This window comes from Crotalus tigris, unplaced genomic scaffold (assembly GCF_016545835.1).
Source record: "Crotalus tigris isolate CLP2741 ecotype Arizona unplaced genomic scaffold, ASM1654583v1 scf7180000024434.2432810, whole genome shotgun sequence".
NCBI classification, from domain to species: domain Eukaryota; kingdom Metazoa; phylum Chordata; class Lepidosauria; order Squamata; family Viperidae; genus Crotalus; species Crotalus tigris.
The window spans coordinates 255911-278947 of NW_024100603.1; the positions used below are offsets into that span (position 1 = coordinate 255911).

The 23037-nt window shown below is 35.6% G+C and overlaps 1 protein-coding gene across 21 annotated transcripts in view; it reads right to left on the reverse strand.

The window, feature by feature from the left end:
- The window catches only part of BTRC (beta-transducin repeat containing E3 ubiquitin protein ligase), a 181313-nt gene that overhangs the window by 68875 nt on the left and 89401 nt on the right, over positions 1-23037 (reverse strand). For all 21 annotated transcript variants that reach the window (XM_039331200.1, XM_039331202.1, XM_039331201.1 and 18 more), the window contains one exon: positions 15177-15263. In XM_039331200.1, the coding sequence (XP_039187134.1) occupies positions 15177-15263 (87 nt within the window). The remainder of the gene's footprint in view (positions 1-15176; positions 15264-23037) is intronic.

Below are 23037 nucleotides of genomic sequence, written 5' to 3' on the forward strand. Positions count from 1 at the left end.
GAGTTAATTATGTTCATCAAAAACAACATTTTTATAGATTCAGAATTTTTTATAGTACCACCCCAATCAGATCAAATCTAGACAGTGTATAGAGTGAATAAAGATTATGTTAAAAATAATTTAAAAAAAAAACAGTAATAATAATATATAGATGCCTCTGATCACCCTAGAGCAGTGGTGGCGAATCTATGGCACGCGTGCCAGAGGCGGCACTCAGAGCCCTCTCTGTGGGCATGCACACAATCCCCGGAGATGGCAACCGTCCCTCTTCAACCAGCCACCCGCTAACTTGCCGAGGTCCCATGTGGCCGGATACATCCCAGCACCCACACGCTCGCTGGCCTCTGTGTGGGGAGGCCAATGGTATCAGGCAGCAGCCGCCCTGGCCCCTGCCTCGCCTTGCGACAATGGCACCCCGCCCTGCCTCGCCTTGGCTCACCCCACAGGACGAGCCTCCTGCCCACTGCCCCACCTGACAGAGAACCCCTGGATCTCCCCCAACCCTGCCCAGCCCCCACATACGTCCCTCCCCACAAGCAACATCAAAGTGATCATGCCTACCTTGGCCACACCCACCCAGTCTGCCATGACTACCACAGCCATGCCCACCCAGTGGGCCATGCCCACCTGGCACCCGGTGATAAATAAGTGGGTTTTGAGTAGCATTTTGGGCACTCGGTCTCTAAAAGGTTCGCCATCACTGCCCTAGAGTTTGAAGGTCTCCTGAAAGAAGATGAGCAAAGGGAAGGCAGCATGTTTCACCCAAGATAGTAACCATCTTTTCCTCTCATGAGGAAGAATTCCACATGCGCTGTGTAAATTTCTTTTGTCCTAAATCACCTTCCAAAGCTTTACTTGAATGATCCTTGGTCCTAACATTTTCAGAGAAATTTAATGGTCCAATTTATATCGTAATCATGTCTCCTTTCCTCATTTTTCCTGAGCTAGCTCAAACATCCTATCCTTTTCCCATATGAGAAGTATTTATGCTCTAGATAATTTTAGTTTTTCTTCTGTATTTTTTCCAATGTACTGTATCACTTTTCAAATGTTAAAACCAAAAAAATAGGCTGCATTCCAAGTAAGGCAACCAGAACGGTAGACAGTATAAAAGACGCAGACATACTGCACAGACATTTCAATCTGTTGAAAATTTTATTTACAATCTCATTTCCAACCATCACTAGCATAGACTTTGCCTTTTGCTCTGTTGCCACACATTGAGCTACAAGTCTTATTTGCTGAAACTCAGGTTCAGCAGAATAGAAGTTCTACATAAAATGACAAATTCTATATTTTATGAATATAATTTAATATTACATCATTAATTAATGTTTATCCAAAGTTATATTAACATGTACTATGATTTAAACCACAACAAAGCTATGGCTGGACTAAACCAAATCATACGGTATAACTTCAGCATAACCTAAATTTGAATTATCCTATAATGCCAATTACCATATGGTCTGGATCAAACGTTCATTGGCTATATTCTAAGAATCACATACTGTAGGTCTAGCAGCTTTCAAGTTTGAAAATGAAGATCTCCATTTAGTATTGTTGGATTCTAAAACTTGCCAAGATTTCAAAGCATTACACATTTACTCTTTAAAGAAGCCCTAAAAGGACAACAATAAAAAAAGTTCTCTTTCCAGAAAAATATAGGTGTTAAAATGAAAACTCAATAATAACAGTTAAAAATCTGGCAGGCTAAAGCTCCCTTCACCATAAGGCAATCTCAATTTGGCCTGCCATAAAAAAATCTCATTAGTTTGTTGATCTGTGTAAAGTATCTGATATGAATTATTAACATTAGAATATCTTGTAAAATATACATTAATCTTGATGTAGTGTTCATTTTAATTACATTAATTTTACCCCAGAGGCTTAATGAAGTTTTTGCCATTGAGTAAATCTCCTGAAATTGCATCTATACATTTAGATATAGTTAGTTCAACATACTAATATATTTTGAAAAAAATATAAACCCAAGTACTTTATTGACTCTATATAAATTGTAAATTTTAATTTCTTACATATCATTACATATTCTTACATATTATAGATCTTAAAGAAAGCAGATCAGACTATTTCCAATTGGCTGTGCAACCAGAATATAAACCATATAACTTTACACATATTTAAACTGAGTCCCAGTTGCCATTTGGTTGACTATTGGTAATTTAAGGAGGTCTTCAATCACTTTGTTTTCATCTTCCTAAAGAAGATTCTGCACCAGTTGTCCATTTATCAAATGTAGAATGTTTACTATGTAAGATGAAAAAAAAACTGAAATATGTAGCAAGTCCATGCTAATATTATGGGTAAAGAAAAATAGATTTTGCTTCATTGAAAATAATATGATTCTAGTATATTTTAACAAAAAGAAACTACATTTGTACAGCTATCTGGATCCATGCCCCATATGGCTCTTTGAAAGAGCTGAAAGTGGAGACAATTGAGCACAATTCCAACTCCTACATTGGCTGTTAAAGTGGCTACACTCCCTGTAAAGCCCCTATATAACAAGCATACAAGGAAGCAACATTCACACAGAATGTTATTATTTAAAAATGAATCTTAAAAAATGCATCCCTCATTTATTTATTAAAGGGGATCTCAGTGAATTGTTTGGATTTCATTTCTTTCCCTTACTGAAGGATCAATCATTTTTACCAGGTAAGACTGAAATACTGATCTGTTCCCTATCATATTTTGAAATACTCCCTTTCATCTCAGCCTCTGAGAGTCATCTTAACACTTGTCCTGAAGCAATGGGATTGTGACTAGGTTCTTCCCGAGTTCTTGGCTCTTATTTGATCAGAAGGCTGAGGTTATAGTTAGGAGGCATGTTATCCAGCTGTAGCCCTTTTCGGAGCAGAATGCTTGTGACAATAGCTCAAGCCTTCTAGGATATTCTACTTAGGGCTGGCTTTGAAGAATGCTTGTTGGCCTGTTTGTTGGTGAGGAAAAGTTGCGGTAGTAGAGTAACACTGGTTCTATGGATGCTACATTGACCTGCTGATAGGCAATTCTAAGGGCAATTCAAAGTATTGGTGTTGACTTATAAAGACCAGTATGCCATGACTCTGTTACTTTGTGAAATGTCTTCATCAAATAAAATTGGTCCATCATCACAGTCTTTGCAAAATGGGGTATTTTGGATTCCTGACCCTCATAAGCTTAAGAACACAGTTCTAAAGGCAGCTCTCCTCAGCTGTAGCCCCAATGTCATGGAACAGCCTACATGCCCAAAGATTATTTTAATTTTTTTAAAAAAGTGGTTAAAATTTTTTGTGTTGCCAGGCATTTGAGTGATGCTTTTGTGATATCATCTTATCTGCAGATCTGTTTTTGTTTATACAAGTTTTTTAAAAAAATGTTTTTAATTAGAGTACTGGTTTTAATGAAGGAGAATATGGTTTTCATTTATTTTATTTTGTTTGTCTTGTTGCATGTTGTAAACCACCCAGAGTCTTTAGACAGAGACAGAATACAAATGTATGCAATATAAATATACATGTACATATCCATGTATTTTAGGCTCCATGTGTAATAAGCCTCAGCCTAAATGACTAATTATATAGATGTATTAATCCAAAAGAGATGAATGATATTGGATTACATGCCTAAGTATCAAGTAGTTTTTTCTGATAATTCAGCTTCGCCATTTGAATGTACTTTTAGATTCAGTTTAGATTTTTGCACCATTAAAACTGTCATGCTATCTGCAAAAACTCTTCAAAAATCTTACCAGTATCTTGGCAGTATGTGCCTTTATTATAACTTAAAACTTCTATAATCTTCTGTATATAGATTATTAACTTCATCTTGTTGTAAAATTTAACTTATGCATTGAATGGGATCAATAATAAGGACCACATAATATCCTTATTATAATAATTTTACTAATTATTAGTCAATGTCTGAGTGCAAACTGAGTAGTGATAATAACCAAGATTGACCATAATGACTTGGGAATGTAAAAGAACACATTTTATTATCTGAATCTCACCAGATTTTAAGGATTGTTCCTCCTGTCTGTCTCACCCTTATTAGAGCCATATTTGGCAGAAATTCATAAAATAAAATGAATTAGAGTCTGGAGTTTCCTCTCAAGAATGGATTTACTAGATAGCATGCTGGAGAGTATTAGTAACAAGGCTTAAATTTTAATAGTCTAATCATAAAAAAAAACATAATTTATAAAACAAAATGACATATAAATGATCAAGAACAAAGGCCACTTCAACTAAGGTGCAATCACTTCTTGGGTCTGACACAATTACTTTGCTAGAAATTTTAGAAGTCATTCTCTCCAGGAACAACTGCAAAAGTCAATCTCTCTAGTGGAAACTACAAAAGTAATTTAGGTCTCAGAATGTAATCATCACAGCTGAATTTGGCCAGAAGAACATCAGGGTTAATAACCTCACTCTTGCGATAAGCACCAAGGGATCCTTAATGACCAGTATAAATTGAACTCCTTTCTTACTCTTTATTAACATACTATGCGGCTGATTCAAACCTACAAAAGCAAGAAATTAAGAAATGAAACTGCTAAACTCACCCTACAGTGCGTATATGTTGATGCACCAAGACTGTTGACTGTTGTAAAAAAAACTTTTAAGATGCACAGCGTCCATAATTCCATGTTAAAAATAAATGAAATTAAAAGTAATTTTAGAAGATATTTTTGTAAGGTGTATTTTAAATAAAGTGTCTTTTTCTTCCTATTTTTGCTTTACAAGTTTAAAAACTTGTAGAATATTTCAAGAATGGGACAATGCGTAAGTCCTATGTTCTAGCCATATTTATTTACTTAGCGTATGGCACCATACATAACAGACATGCTGTGTATCTTAACTGATCAGTGGTTCTAAATTAGGTGAAAAGGAGAAGAATATATAATACCACAGAAATTTTAGTTTGATGATTTGACATTATGGTTTCTCATGAAAATTTATGAAATACTGCTCTCGTGGATGGATCAAAATAAAAATGCTGCTAAGCTTATTTAATTATGAAAGTTGCAAAGCAGCTGTTCAGCGTCCACTTTAAAGTGGTGAGACATCTGTCTTTAAGTGACAGATTGCAGAGGAAAAACTTTCTTATACTACACAATATAAACACACAATTTAAGTTTTTTAATAGAATGCTATATTGCTATATAGTGCAGTTTATACTAAAATTAGAGCTCAGCCATTCATAGACATTAACATTAAGTAATACAGAGCTGCTAAGCAACCATTAAAACATTTGAATTTCTTGATTTGAAATTGCAGAACTAATTAATAGTAGCTAGAAACTGGAGATAACATTAATTCACAAATTTCTATTGAGAAAAAAAAACTTAGAGGGGAAAAAATATCAACCATGATCCCTGAATGTGGTGCCTCTAGATACAGTTTTGTTCCAACAAGCTCCATTCTTTATTTCATTTAATATTTTAAAAAATAAATCAGGGGAATAATAGCATTTGGCAAAATAAAGCATTGTCTTCAAAGCATAATCATTATTCTGGCCCACGTGTATTCTCAAAGCATTATTTGGAAATAAACATGGGGGGGGGGTTGCAATTTGAAAGAGTGCCCATATGATAAATGGATAGTCACTCTGTGAAATTGTTCCTAGCATATTTTAAAATTCCAAATGTGTTCACTGTCCCCTAGCAAATTGGGAATTGCTAAATTGGACTGTTAAATAGGATATTAATTTAGCAAAAAGTTATAAAAGGCAGAAAGCTTTCTAAAAAAAAAAAAAACCTCCTAAATCAAAAAAGCAGAATCACATGAATCAAACACATCCTGTTTGGTAATCACAGAAATTTTTTTTTAAAAAAAGAAATTATTTTCTTCTCAAACTCAAATTGTAATGACCAAGTTGTTTATATGCACTGGCAACTAAAACTGCAAAGAAATTCTTAAGGATGGAGAAGAAATACAAACATGCTATACTTCTCAGTCTTAATATACTTACTAACAAAAATAAATACATATATCACTTCCATTAGAAATAATTCTTTCCCAGAGATTTTTCACTGCCCCACAAATATATACAGATGCAACTATACTAAGTTTTTCAAAGAATAATCCTCCACCCACCAGACTGGATCAAATGACATGGCTTTTTTTTTTAAATTGTTTTTAAAAAGCCTATAAAAACTTGAAAAAAGAACAGTTCAGCTCTAATCCTTGAAACTGTAAATAATTCCCTTCATCATGAAGAACTCACATGATGAACAGTGACTGTATTATTATTATTATTATTACTATATTATCGTAGAAATCCGAAATGCAACTTTAATACCAGTATGCCATGAGTTAATGTATTTCACCATGTATTTATAAAACCTGACTAAGCCTTCATCCAAATAAAGTTATTTGTGAATATTAATCAAATATTTGTATGATTACAATTAAGAATCTTTCTCTCGTGAACTCCCAAGTTATTAAAAAGTTAAAAGAAAATTATCCACAGATAAGCAACTGAAAAACCAGCTGTCTTTATGAGGCTGGTTTCTACTAAGCAACCTTAAGAATATTTTTGCCTTTTTTAAAAGTCTCTTAAAGAGACATAATTACACAAATCAAATTTAACAATTATTTTTTGCAATGTTTTGTCCAAGTAATTAGGTAACTAATATATTTCTGAAGGATACAATCCAGTTACATGTTTAATTTAGTATTTCCACAATTAGTACATTTAGTATGTTCTCTAATGATTCAGTTCAATGTCCACAATTAACAAAGATTCCAGTTTTAAAAAATCAGGCACTGTTTTTTATAATTGAAATTCCAGTTTAGAATAAGAATGTGGAATAATAGTTAGTAGAAATAAAACAAAAACAATGTATTTGAAAAAGTATGTTTCGGGAGGATATTTAAATGACTTATCAAAAATTAATGACAGAGATAATTTCAATTAGTATTATTTCAAATTCCTGATATATTACATGTGTCTGAATTTCATTCTCTTTTTCATTTCAGTCCACTTTTTTGTAACTCCTAAATGAGATTTGGGGACAGGAAGTTACTACCTAAATAATGGTAGCATAGAAAGATAAAATGTACAGAAGGCTGGACCTGCCAAATGCCAATATCAAATTCTATTTACTCTTCTTAGATTGTCACCCAGCATATTACTCTTTTGATTTTTTTTTAAAACCCTCTGTTACTATAAACCACTGTAAAACAAAAGGGGCACAAAAGCCAGATTAAGTAAAATAATTATATCTCCAACTAAGAAATACATAAAAACTTTTAAAATCAAAGCATATTATCCTTAAACAAATTAATGAGGTACTATTAGGAAAAGCTTTGTTTACACAAATCTAGTGGAAGCAAGCATTATTTGCAAAGCTCTTAAAAAAAGATTCAAAACAAAGCTATACTGCTTCTGGGTAAGAAGCTGAGAGCAGAGTAATTTACAATGCATGTTTTTCCCTCCCCCTTTTGCAGGAAGCAAGGCTATCATTGCGCAGCTGTGCTTCAGGCGTCATCATTCCCTCTGTCTCCCATCTTGCTAATTAAAAGGTTGATCACAGAACAATGCTCGTCTCATTAATTTCAGTGTTCCGATTGGGCAAGATCCCCGATTGCTCCGCCTGATCTTTTCCATGCTGTTGAAGTTAATGTGACAGGAGTCCGAAGATAGATTACTTGCTGCCATATTGCCTTTTGCCTCCAATCAGGAGCTATCTGTGTAAACTGATTGTTCTAATTTGCTCTCATTATTTTTACAATATCAGGAGAAAATAACGCACACAGCTCACTGTCAAAGCCATGAAAATCAGTCATTAGTTAAACCTAGGCACTGAGTGGCTTTATTAAGACACTGCAGCTTATTGATGTGTAGCTTCAGCAAGCTAAAATAGCGTCTTTCCCCAAACAGAGAATGCCTTTAGTTGAAAGAAAATATTTATTACGCTAATCCAAAGAGCAGTAGAAAAATTGCTGCTCTGACATAGTTAATTGGCATCGCGATATGTACAGCTGACTAGGAACAATGAAAATGTTTCAGTTCAGCCTGCATCTAGATGTCAATCTGTACCAAACCTGAGGGCTGTAAGCCTTTTTGTTTAAGGATTCACTCAACTGTTCTTTTAAATTGAATAACCAACAGCAAAAAAAAAAAAAAAGATACACTTGATACCTAATGAAGCAGTATCTGAGCACCAGAGAAGACATAAGAAATATTAATAATTGTCTGACATTTTCTCAAAGTGCTCCCAAGCTCCAGTGTTTTGTCTGAATACCCAAAAGATTTCTGATTCAAGAAGGGAGCAACCTGGACCTTCTTCCAAAGAAGATACCATGCTATCCAATTCAAAAAGATCCTCAGAAGTTAAAGGAGAAAAATGCTCTTTTTCTCATGATATCATTTTCTGTTGTACTCTAGCTTCTGAAAATGCTTTTGAAACCAGTTTGGTTGATGGACTTCCATAACCAACAAATATGGATGCTCAAGCAAAGCAAAAAATTGTACATGCCAAGCATGTCAATTTTAGTAACCGTCTTGTCCTTATTGTAACAGACATACAGGACATAGCAGACAAATACTACACAAATAACTAAATTCAATTAGATATTCAGAGGCCTGGGAAGAACAGCAGGGATGCACAATATTGAGCTAAAAAGTGAAATCTAATGAGAAAATGGAAAGTTAACAGTTCCATTGATGGATCGGTCTATGCATGGTTAAAACAACAAAAGAAAAGAATTAGGAAATTCATGTCCTTGGTCCATCTTGGCTTGTTGGCTTACTTATGAAGGACTTATTACATTTTAAATTGTTTTCAGAAGAATATAGCAAACTGCCTTGTCAACCATTATTCCCTAATTTTAAAGAAACAAGAAAGTGCTGTTGCTTTTTAAATAATTCTTAAAGTAATTTACCTTATTTGCCATTCTGAACAAATAAGGACCGTAGGATTCCCTAAGCTGTATTGCCCTTCTCTCTGCATTAGCCTCCTTTCAGAGAACCTTAGCCAGGTTTTGCTCTTCTGAATTCTTGCATGGAAAATGGTGTGCTGTGCCACAGTCAGAGAAACGTGCTGATGGCACAAATTACAAGCCCCCAGCCGAATGCTCCAGCCCCCACCATTCGGGCAGATTTATGTGGGCTCTTGCCGACGTTATTACAAGTCAGAGTTTATTGGGAAATTGTTACATTATGCGGAGTGTCTAACAAATTGCTTATGCTGCTATAATTGGATTACAACAGCCGCTTGCTCCCACCGGTAAGATTAGGCAAGTAGGACTCCTGCCGATCTCTGAGCGTTAGCAGTAATTTTATTTGCCTTGCCTCTCTCTTTCCTAACAACATGCCTCTCTCCCTGCCAGCTGTCTGCTGAAAAGGCACAGGCTTGTTCCTTGGCCCTAACAATGCAATTACAGCCCTGCAGATCGCACTGTTTGTGCATTAACTACAGAGCCAAAACGAGGCGAATTGATCGTTTGACTTTTGGATTGGTCACGTGATCCCTGTGTGTGTATGTGTGAGATCTGGCATGCATCAGCAGGCAATGCTGCAGTACACGCCTGATGAAGAACTGGCTCCTCATTATTACCGCTCCTGGGGACAAAGACACAAGAGCTTTTCTGTGCTGACCCAAATGAATGTAAATTAATTTTCAGTTTAGCCAAAATGGTTAAGCAAAAGCAGAAAAGAGTTTTAGCCATAAAATTATTTTGCCTTATTATCTAGGTCCGATATTGTTGTGATCTCTGGCTGTTGTCCAAAATGGTCACTCCTAGTTTTAATATGATTCCATTATATCCAAGAAGATAATATTCATTACATTTCTATGAAGTGTGCCATTATTCTTCCCATTTCACAGAGGGAAAACTGAAAGAAACTTCTAATAACACACTGCTACTATTTAGTGATTACACAGCTCAAGCGAAATTTAAATCCAGATTGTGGAATCAATGGTCTTAACACAAGAAGAACTGCTACTACTAGAACATGCATGAGAACCAGATTTTTCATCATGTTTGTTTCTCAAATATATGCAGAAATGAACATTTACACTTCTATACTTATGCTGATTTCTTATTTGCTCATTTGCTTATTTTATCAGCAAAGGATACAGAATTTCCTAAGATTTCTAATCTCTATATCTGATCATATAAATTGAAATATTTATCAAGCTCATTATTTTGATTCCTCATTTGTTAATTCAGTACAAATATTACTGACTATAACTATCAGACCCTGAATTTAAAATGACCCTGTCTAAAAGGAGAATTGCAGAGACACCATAATTTGTGGAAATAAAAAGATATACCATTATTTAATTCATATGAATCCAACATACAAAAAGAAGCTTCCAAAACACAAATAAAGGCATTTGGTATGCTGTGTGGGTATCACGGAGACTAAATATGCCTGTTAAAATGTAGTTTAACACTCAAAAAGAAACTCGGAACAGCTGAAATATCTTATAAATAGCTCAGACCCAGAGGAAGTGCAAACGTCTGCATTGTGAATTGTAGATCTTAATTACAGACAATGGCTGGTACAGCAAGTACTAAGGAAAAAAAAAAACACCAGTGAAACAGTTGCACTGTTCATAGCTGGCAATAACTCTTCAGGAAAATATTTACTATCAATCAGTTATGAGAAAAGGGACTCCACGCTCATAAAACAGCACGTTGCTTCTCACACCAGCACTATTTTGATTCAGCATAATCTGAATTTAAACAGCTTGTTTCCTGTGGATATAATTTTGGAAATAAATAAAATATGTCATCTATCAAAATCTGGAAAAAATGAGATTTGGGTAAAGGGTACAAGAATGTCAATATTTTTGCTTCAACCCATTTTCAAATAATTTTGACAAATGCTATGAGTGAAGAAGAAAGTGAAAAGTATTTCAGATTAGTACAGAATAATCTTGTGATGTTGACCTCATAAAAATAATAAAAAATTGTTCAATATACTAATTGTGTCTCAGGGTTGTAGAATATTTGAGTAAATTTCATACTTCTCCTTTAGACTTATTTTCAGTTAATAAATGTGCATTTTCACTCTAAAATATTTATTGACATTCTTTTTCAAGAGGAAAGATGTATAAGGAACATAGATTTTTAATTCCTCTATTCAAACCCCAAATCTGGGCAAAATAGAAATGCAACAATTCCTAGAAGGCAGCATTAGCCATGTGTTCAACCATCATTACAAAGAAAACATTAATGTGGATGAAGTGCAGAGTCTACTAAACTGATAGAAAAAGCAATGAGAAATAGTATTGAATAAGAAAGGTCACAATGCATAAATGGTCTTTCACTATAACTGTATTGACAGAACGCCTTTAGAGAGGTTCCCAATAGGAACAGAGATGCTCAACAAATCTCATGTGCAAAATTAAGGTTTTTGATTCAAGATCATTAATGCATTTCACAAACTTAAAATTTTCAAATACTGTACACCCTATCCTAAACTATTCTATTATATCTTTTTATTTCCTAAGCCAACTAATTGCTCACTATAGAGTTTGTAGAGATTGTGCAGTTATACAGGGTGCATGTAGTCTACCAATATGTAAAAAAAAAAAAATCTAGATAGGAATATCATTTGATCTCCTAGCTCCTTTGAAACAGCAACTAGGAGAAATACCACTGAAACAAATCATAATTTCCCAAATCAGAACAGGACAATTGAATAGGCAGGGAGCAATAGCTTTAGTCCTAAAGAAACTCAAACCACTATGGAAATAAATTTATTTCTGTCTCAGGATTCTTGTGATTCCTGGAACTTTCTTTTTTGAATATTCTGCACCTCGAAATGGGAGGGGGCAAGACATTAATATGTATTTTAGCACCCTTGTATTGCAAAGTCCTCTCTATTGCCCACATAGTATATACTTAGAAAGTACAGCTTACAAAACAAGAGAACAGCTGCTAGCCTGGCTGACTTTCAATAAGCCTCATTAAAGCAATACATTAATGTCCTTGAGCTCAAGTAAAAGTTGTGAAGATGTCTCACTAAACTTATTGGACTAATCTTAGAATTACCTATCAATAACTCAAATACTAGAAATGAGACAACAGTTAAACAAACCTTATTAAAATACTTGTTCACATTCCTGGTCAGATCGGTTGTACCATTCTATAGTTGATGGAGATCTATGTTCCAAATATGCTGGATTTTTTTTAGCAATTTGTAGGTACACATCAATTATTAGAAACCAGCTTAAAACCCATCTGAAGTTGACATAGCTTTCACAAGCTATGGTAGTTTGTTTCTGAGCTCTTACAAAACACATAGCAATTTAGTTCTTCCTTATATAGCAGGAGTGTCAAACTGCCGGCCCTTGGGCCGGATGCGTCACACAGAAGCTACACTACCCCAGCTCTGGCAAGGGGAAAACAGTTGCGATATGTCACGACGTCACATGACACGATGAGTTTGACACCCCTGTTATATAGCATTATAATATTCATACAGGTAGTCCTTGATTAATGACCACTTGTTCACTGGCCATTTGAAGTTACAATGGTGCTAAATGAGTGGTACTTAAGACTAGTGCTCAAACTTCTGGTCATCTCAGCATCCCCATAATCACATGATTGCAAACTGGACACTTGTCCACCAGTTTAACTTATGGTGGTTGCAGTATCCTGCAGTCATGTGATCCCCATTCACACTCTTCCTTCCTGGCTTCCCCCTCATATATCCTCCTGCCTGCTGCAGCAGGCACTCCAAATCACACAATGCTTACACTGGACCTTCCTGCACCTTCAAACCAGCCCAAGCTTTCCACACTCACACTATGCTACACCAGCCCATCACCAAGATATATACCATCGCACATCTGGCAGCAGCCCTAAATCACCCACCAACCTGCTTGCAAGATGCCTGGGATTTCCTGTCAGCTTCCCCAGTCACTTTGCTTGTTGGTAGCTAGCAGGAAGGTGTGAGGTTTTTGCTTCAGGATCCACAATTCTTGCTTAACAAAAGCAATGGGATGTAATCATATGAAGTCGTGCTTTAAAACTGAATTGTTTAGCAACAGAAATTTCAGCCCCAATTGTTCTCAAGGACTCCACAGTTATTATAAACTCTCTATATACTGAGAAAGCCAGCAATACTGCTGGAGAACATCCAAATGTCCAGGAAGATCCGTCCCTTCAAATCCTCCATCCAATTTGCTTGCTGAACTTTTCTTTTCAAAGCTAAAGGTGGTAGGTTTTTTTCATTTCCAGATTTCAAAAATAATAATAATAATAATGGTTAGTTACTGCAATAGAAGCACAGCCACCTCTATATCCATCAAAGCATACCTAACCTTCTGGATAGAGGAGGTGGAGGAGGAAGAAAAGGATAATAGATTGCCAAAATGAAACGTCTAGTCCTTTTGGCAGTCAGCAAAATAAGCTTTAAATCTCCAGCAGCAAGACAAGAGGGTGTAATCCCAATTGGACTATCACTGACCCCCAAAGGCTCTTCCTCTATGCAACCTACAATGTCTGCAGGAGAAGTCTTCTGTTAATACAGAATAGCTTCTTCTGAACAAAGCTTTATATAAAAGCTTTACGTTTCCATTTGAATAGAATAATACAAAAAGACCCTGTCTATGTGTATATTCGTATTTCCTAAACTGTGCAAATTTGTTCATTTAGTATTCAAAAATATATGGTATTTTGAGTCATATATGTTACACACACAGTGTAATCCTTCGCAAAATCTAGCAAAACCAATTAATTTATACACACAAAACACGCAGCCAACTATAAAAATCTTAGTGATACAGTGCTAGAAAAGAACATATATTTAATTTGACACCAGGGTTTGCTCATTATTTTTGTTATTATTCGCTTTTTTTCTCATGGATGGTCCCAAAGATTTTAAGCAGAATGAACAGAGGTCTAATTTCTATAAGTACACTTTCATAGGTGCTGCAAAAAAACCCCAAACCCCTATCATATTTGCCTCCTGTTTCTCTACCAGCTACTTGCAAGTTCCGGTCAAGCCAATGAGCTCTGAACAGAAAAACCTACTGCTGAACAAACTGCATATTGCCCAGCTTTCTCATACTCCCAGGGTGAAACTAAAACCAAATTTTTAGAGGGAATTTTCAAGCAGAAGGTAATACTGTGGTAATTACAAGAAAGAATCCCCCATTTGTAGAAGATGGAATCATTTCTCTAATGCTCAGATAGAGCCTCATCATGTAATTACCAACTGTAGATAAGTGAAACTATGGATAATGAAGCTGCTGGTAACAAGAACTACCTTTTCCAGTTATGTTTAAGAGATCTTTCCTAGGAGGTTTATACAGATTTAACATGCTCATTATGGAAGACATACATTACAAAAATAAATTCTATTTAATAAGGTGCTAATTTTCCTATCAAAATTTGCCTTGTGGTTAGAAGAGGTGGGGAGCATCTATAAATGCTAACCTAGAGCTGTATGTACTGAATCTTGCAGAGCTACCCTAAACTTTCTTCTAATGGAAACATAAAGCTCAAGCAAGAGGAAAGTGCATCCACATTACAGTCATTCATAATTCCTTAGACCTGGTTCTTATTTTACAACAGTTATATTTGGTTACAAGGAAAGCTAAGACAAGGTACACGTTTTGTCTAGAATGCTTCTTCTGAAATGGAAATATAAAAGGACACATTACCCATTTAGCAATATATGGCAATTTTAACATCATAGAATTCTTCTAACTTTCCCTTTATCTTATTAACAGAAATCTCCAAAGGGAAGGGAATACAAGTAAATCTGTTTTTATTATATGATGGTGGCCAGCAGAGGGGGTATGAGAGTATGACATGCTCACCATTTAAACTTCTATATACAAACTTTACTTTAGAAAATAGAAGATGATAGAGGCATTTAGATTCTAGGATTACCTGTTTAAATCAAGCATGGGTACTTTCTTTACAAGAAGGTAGGAGAAAAATAAATGAAACCAACACATAAAAAATATGACCCATGCTAAATTGCACCACGTAGAACATCTAGGATATATTTTGTTAAACTGGCCCACAAAATATTTTAAATACACTTGGGCTTTTCATCTCTTTATTTTTCAGCTTTCTGAAATGAAGAGGGGAATATTCTTAGAACTAATGCTTAAAAAGGGCATCAAAGCCAAGGAATTATAGGTAGGATGCCAAATGCCCCCAAGGGTACACAGTCAAAGTTTTACTTACTTTAGTCACACAGCTTTCAGTCTTCATTGTAGTACCTAAGCAGACTGTGTCTTGATTTAAGCAAAGTCTGGTACAGCTGTTATAGGTCTGTAAAGATAGGGAAAAAGTGACAAAAATAAAGATACAACATATTAAGCATGTATTTCTTGAAAAGTATGTATTCCTTGAAGGGCCTTACAATAAAATGTTGTGAAATATTATTTGCAAATTTGTTTTGAATTAAAAACTCAGAAAAAATGCACAAAATACCTCTAAAACAGCGTGATTTAGTGATTAAAGAATTTAACTGGAACAGTGTTTAAGGTGCTAAACAAAGTTCATATCAATCCTCAAGTATGAAAGATTACAGATGATATTGGGCCATGGTCACTTAGCACTTAGACTTAAATACCGGGCCATAGTGTTTTACAGCACTCTTGAACGGCTTACAATGTCAGCACAGTAATTGCCTCCAACAATCTGGGCCATTTTACTAACCTCAGAAGGGTGGAAGGCTGAGTTAAGCCAATCAGGATCGAACTCCTGGCTATAGGCATTCTAACCACTGTGCCACCACGGCTCTTATCTTAAAGATATTTGATGCCAAAATATACTTCAGCTTACCCACAGTAGTCCTCAATTACCATTGGTAATTGAAACTTGAGAACTCTTTGTCTAAATAGCATGGTCGTGTAGTGAGATGTCCTGTGATCACTGCAACTTACGACAGCCATTTTGGCAGTCCCAGGCTGCCACTTTTAGGTGAATCCTGCACAGTCACAATATCTCACAGTCACATGATCGCCGTTTGTCACTTCTTGCTGATTTCCCCTTGATTTTGTTCGTCAGATGGCAGCAGCCAAGTTTGCAAATGGTGAGAACATTACTGCAGGATGCTGCAATGTCATAATTGCGAGCCAGTTGCCAAGCACCAGAATTATGGTCATGAGACTATGGGGAGCTGCAGTGGCTGCAATTACGACTGGCCCTAAATCCCCCTTGTTCAGCACTGTCATGACTTTGAATGGTCACTGAACAAATGGTTCCTAAATAAAGACCACCTGTATTCCTTTCATATCCTTAACCAGGACGTTGCACTGCACATGATATAGGACTGGTGTTCTAATGATTGAGGTCTAAGATTATGGACAATGAGTCTGAATACAGAACACAAAATGTGTTCATACAAACTATATGGTCAGGCACAGGAGAAGGAAGGTGTGTTGGACATGTTCACAGAGTTCAATTGTTTGTAAAAATAATAAAGGGGGAATATAAATAAATAAATAATATAAACTGAGTAGTTTATTGATGAAGCAAAAGGTATCCAATATTAAAATAAAGTTCTTAGTTTGCTCTCATCTTTAAAAAACCAAAAAAAAAATTAGACACTAAAAAGGCAACATCTTTTTGAAATGATATTGTATTTGTTTGAATGACTATTTGGACAATTGTTTCATCAGAATGGATGATAGTGATAAATTTTATAGCCCCAAATTCTCTAGATTTTCCACAGATTTTCTTTAAGTAGGGGTTTAAAGAAAGACCCAGGCCTAATTTTTGTTCGTTTGTTTGTTTAAGGCACAAATACTTTCCACTAACCTAAACACATGTATCTTCAATGTTCACTGAAAATAAAGATGGAAGAAGACATTCTCTATTTTCATTTAGATGCTTTTTTACAACTCCTCCCTCTATTATTTACTTACTTTGAAGACATCTTTTCATTTAAAAATGTTAAGCCAATTAGTTACAGAAAAATACAATCAATTATCATGTATGTAAGCAAAAACAAAATAGAGCATATCGCCTCTCATTCAAAGCAGCAAAACCCAGCAGCTACAAAGAGAATCTATCTGCTGAACATCCAAATTAAGAAACTAAGTGCACAGTCCATTTAAAGTCATCCCACAATGGACTTCATTTCTTCCTGTTTCCTTTTAAACAACAAAAAAAAACTATTTCTGCTTTTCCTTATTGATGATAATGGCAAACTAATCCAAAGAACCTTGCTAAGAAAATTGTAGGGACTTGTCTAGACAATTGCCAGGAGTCAACACTGACTTAAAAGGCAAGCATGCAGACACACATTTTAAAATAATATTTTAATTTGGGGGTTTCATTTGATTTTCCATTTTTCCTTTCGCACAGGGGTGTCAAATTGCCAGCCCAGAGGCCAGACGCATCACACAGAAGCCGCACCCACCCCATTGCTGGCAATGGCAAAATAGTTCCGATACATCGCACAATGTCACGTAACATCACAAGTTTGAGATGTCTGCTTTAGCATGTATTCTCAGCAGCATAAAATCTGTTACCTGTGAATTGGATCTCTGTCCCTCCTGGCTTCTTTGGGTATTTCAGGGTAGTGGTGGTCAGTTTGGGAGATTGTGAATAACAATTTAAGGGAAACAATAATGCACCCTCTCTTAAAGAAGCCAGGTTTTGGTGTCACTGTGTTAGACAACTTCCTCCCTATCTCTAATATTTCTTTTCAGAGAATTTTTAGAGAAGATGACACAACTCCAATTTCAAGGGATCCTAGATTATCAAGATCCTTTCCAGCATGGATTCAGATCTGTATATACTGTAGGAAACTAAACTGGTGACTAATAATTTACTATATAACGCCTTCTGATTCTTCAAGCTCGGAAACTGAATTATTCAAGTATCTCTTCCCCAAACACCAAAAGAAAACATTTCTGGGCCATTAGAAACAGTGTTTGAAATACTTGCCTGATTCTGTGCCAGAGGTAGATAGCCTTGAAGTACTTCAATATAGTTTTATACTGCATATAAAGAATGCAAGCATAAACCAGTTTGTTGAAAGCTATCCTTTTGGTGAAAGCTTGCTATAATTCTGAACAAGTTTTCAATTTCACACTGCTGCTAGGGTAAAACATTTTAAAGAGTTTAATTTTTACAGTGGCTTCAATGACACAGGATTATCTAACAAAGTAATGGCTAATCAATAGGAGTTTAGTTGTCAGGTGAAACATATAACACACTAAAAGGGATTGATTGTTAGACTCCTCCTTATTTACTAGGAGGTATATATTTAAAATGACACAAACTTGTTACCAAGCTACATTCCTTTAACCTTGCAAAGGCGGTTTGAGATGAATGTTAAGCAGCCTATAGCAAAACACACAATAATGGAAAAGAATATCAAGAAAATACACAGCTGTTTCAAATCATGTCAAGAGCAGGAATACAATGAGGGTGACTAGGAGATACAAAGCTTAATCTGTTTCCAAACTGCCATCTCTGCTGGTATACACTAAAGAATAAACTTTGCACTAATTGTCAAAATTACCCATCTTGGAAGATTCACAATTTATGGGTGGTGGGTTTAAATAACTGCATCAGTTCAGAGTATTTTGATATGGACTTAAACGATAAACAAAAAAGATGGACTAAAATACAGAACATTTTATGAAGTATTTGTTTTAACTATAATTTGAGTTTCTACAGATATTTGTAAATATGGCCAACATTTTTTGTGCTGCTGCTATATTTCTTTTTTTTACACTAAAAGAATCTCTTTTCAATAAAAAATTACATTCAGTTTTCATTTTACCGCTTTTTGATTGACAAGCATTTTCAAATTCTCATAAGTTTCTTATAAATAGTATACATTTCTAGATACTAATATCAATATGACAAACAGGGATGTTCAGAGAATCAGAAGTGATTACAAAGTTTTTCTTAATGTATATGTAATGATATCACTATGTATCAGTCTGTCACTTTTATTGTATATAATCATAGATTATTATAAGCTAAGTGATGTGTAAAACTGTCCTTATGTTAGATTCTTCCAACACCAATGTGAAGTAAGGCTAATTGTCAGAGAAAATAGCCCTTGAATCTCTGAGAGATTTCAAGCTTCCCATTTAAACCAATCAAAACCTTTTGTAATTGTATGGTCTAAAGAAAATTTAATTTCCCAAGCAATTCATCCAAAAGATCACCATCTGTGAATAAAACCTCATTTTTGTCAGGTGTGGCAACCTAAGGTTCAGTAAGAATGTTTTCCCTCCCAATTAATAAGTACATGATTTATCAGAGAAATATAATTAAAAACTCTAAAATACAACAGTTCACCTTGTCTTGCAATTTCTAGAGACATGATTGTTAAAGAAATATTTGGGAACAGAACTGCCAGATGGTTAAAAATATATATTAGAATCTGAAGAATTTAACTGATTTGAGAAGTTATATGTAAATCACTTCTACAGATTCATGAATACTATTTTCATTTCAAGTATACGGTAAGGCCTTAGGAAGCTACACCTGACATTAATTAATTGTTTCAATACTTTTTGCAAAGAGACTTACAAAAGTATTAAATAGTAAATTTAAAAACATAAACCATGCAATTATAAATGAAAATTAAGATGAGCTGCATAGTATTACCCATATTTCAACATGCAATTAATATTTCCAAATCTATGATTAAAACTATTTCCAAAGTCCAGAATATTTATAATTCAAATTTCTAAGACATCATATCTCGACAGGAATGCTGGCTCTAAATAAATTAATCAAAAGAGAGGGAACAGAAATTCATAATGTAAAATCTCAATACAGCTCAATCCAGGTAGGCACATGCCTCAAACCGTCTCAGGACCTGAGGGAAAAACCAGGTATTCAAGTCTTGTTTAAACGATAGCAGTGCTGGAGCTGTTCAAACCTCCAAGGGTATGCTGTTCCAGATGGCAGCACTGCAACAGGGAAGCCCTACTTCCTAATCACCATCAGATGGCACTGATTCAGAGATGATGCATGAAGTGAGATCATAGAGGCCAAAAGAATGGGCGAGGGGGGGGGGAGAATGGTGCCTCAGATAAGCAGGCTGTATCCCATGAAAGACAATTGTAGATGAAAACACATTGAATGGAGTAATTTGCAGAGAGGGTTATATGTGCATATCAAGTTATGCCCATCATTCATCTGTTTAAGAATGCATATGGCTGCTTTCATCATGTCTGGAGTATAATTGTTTATACTGCTGCATTTTGGATAAGTTGTAGTTTCTGAGTGGTCTTCAAGGGACCGTGCACAGCTTATTTCAATAATCCACTCACAAGGTAAATAAGGCATGGATGATTGTGACAAGGATCTCCCAGTCCAGTGTCAGCAGTTTTGAGGATCCTGTCCACTTCTTCAGTCACAGGATCAAATACTTCCCAGGTAACAGACAAGGATATGCCTAAATAACTCAGTGTTACTCAGTTGGAGCTTGGTTAAGTTCTAAACTGTGAAGAGTAACTTGAATCTTCCTGCTGGAAATCAGCATGCCCCAATTGCTAGCTTCCCAGATGCCACAACAACTCCCTGCTTGCTGCATTGCTTAAAATGGTGGACACAATATAAGAGGGGCAATCAGGGACAGACATCCTGCTTGAGGGCCCATCTCCTCAATGCTGGAAAGCCATGAGTTTGTTCCCAACACTTCTCCATAGCTGTCCCACCACTCTCAATTAAAGAACATTCCACCATCAATTTCAAACAAATCTTTCCACCCACTGGTTGGAAAAACTAGTAAAACACCATCTTCTCTGTGCCTACCATCAATATTCAACCTCCATATTAAAAAAGATAAAGGCATAAAGAAAAAAGACACAAACATTTGACAAAGCACAATATAAACTAGATAAATCAAAACTCTTTTCAGAAATATTCCCACAGCTCTATTTACAATACTGCAATTGGATCTTTCTTGCTGTGGAGCCCATACAACCTAATGTTACCACTAGAGGGAAGAATTGTCTCAATACATAGGCACAATACATAGAAATGATTGTTTTAACAATTTCTGTAACAAAAGTTTTCTTGACTAGATGAGCCTTCTAATTACACACAATTAAAGTAATTAATAAAAAAGAAAAAAAATCAAGACTTCCTCCACATTTTTTAAAGGGCAGTAATATCTATTCCCATTTTAACCTACCCCCACCCTGAAAGTTACTCGATAAAGTTCAATTGACAAAAGCAAGGAGAAAAAAAATGTTTGTAAAATAAAATCTGAAATAACAAGAAGTCAAACAAAAGAGAAAGGTCACGGTATTTAGCCATCTGAAAATGAACTGTCCTCCAAAGAGCAGAAAATACATTCTGCTAATTTATGATTCAAGCACCTATTTTTTAAAACAGATTGCTATTGTTGGCAAAATTGGCCAGATTCAAATAGCATTCTTAATGTATAGGTGGTTTATTCCTTCCCTGCCTCCTGTCTTGGCTATAAAAACCTGCCAAATCCACTTTTCCTGGCCTGCCTTAAGTTTTGCTCACGTTGCAAATCTTCAAATTGTCCATTTTTGATCTTAAGTCATTAAAAGGGAAGATGGCAACTAAGGCAGTCATTTTTCTTCCCATTTACAATAGGTGACATTTCTCCAGCAGTGCACAAGGTGTTGAAAACCTGGCAGCTGTTACCTCCTGGGACAGAGCTCCTTTTTTATCCTCCTCTTGACAGTTTAACTCAATGGGTCAGCACCTTTAAAGACAGCAAAGTATCACTGAAGTGGATGGCTAGAGTTGAATTACTGCACCCTTCCTAATCAATGGAAGCCCTCACTGCAGGTGAAACTCTTCATCTATAGAGGTGGATGGGGGAGGAAAATGTAATGCCTTAAGCCAGATGGGTTTCATCTTGTGGTGTGTGATTTTTGCTTTGTCTTTAAAAAAAAGAAGAAAAGAAAAGAAAAAAAGAATGGAACAAGCTAACAAGCGGACAGATACTTTGTTAGCTTCTTGGCCTCTCTCATGGCTCTGAAGCCCCAGGGTTCCAGCTACACAAGAGAAAAGAATTCAGCATACACGTAAACACTTAAAGAAATATAACTAAGGGGATGGCAGCATGCTGTTTTCAAAGAGTTGGGAGTCCTGTTCACAGCTTTATTTATCACTATGCACGTTCAGTAGGCTGTAAGTGGACACAGAAACAAAAGGTCAGAACAATAGGCAATGCTAGACATTTTCTCCTTAGAGAGGTAGGCAGAAAAGCAGCACATCTGACAGACATGATTAGTATTAAAGTAAAAAGTCAATACAAGTGGCTTTATGTTTCAGGATAATATCTTCGGCAGCAGCCTTGGATTCCTGTTTAATTTATAAGTTAACTCTTCAAGTACAAAAGAAAAAAACTCAAAAGAGGCTATTAATTGAGGAGTACAGGAAACAAATAGATTATTTTATGAACACTTTTAGAAACCTTGCTGGTCATTATTAACATTAAAGGTCAGGTTAAATCAATCATGTTGATTTTTCCCTCTCTGAAAGATATTCATTCAATTTTAGGTAACTATGAGATGTCTTTTTAGACTATTTTGCCCAAAATTGTAAACATCCTATGGTTGGGCTCAGCAGTTTTTCTATTTTCCCCACAATATATCAGAGCCTTGTATGTCCTCCAAAACCTCTGAATATTGCAGCCAGAAAACACAAGGCAAAACTACTGAAGAAATGGCTTACCAAAATATGGTGATGGAAAGGTATAGCTATTCTAACTACTAGGGAATTCTAGGAACTGAAGTCCATACATCTAACAGTTGCTGAGATTGAGAAATGCTGGTGTAGAAGGAAGGAGAACCATTTTAGTTGACAAGAGTCGGGAATAGCTGCTTCACTTTTATTCTGTCTGGAAGCTGTGCACTTCAATGCAAAAACTGCCATGCATATCATTTCAATGATGCTGCTATCAGCACTTCCCCCACATGGCACCTTTTGACATAATTTCCTCTCTGCAAAGAATATCCATATCCAAACTCCCTCCACCTGCAGAGCACGTTTTGTCAGGAAAAAGATACTTCATTAATACCCTATCTGAGCAAAGGAGAATAGTTTTCCTTAAATAACCTGTGCTGAGCCATCTTTT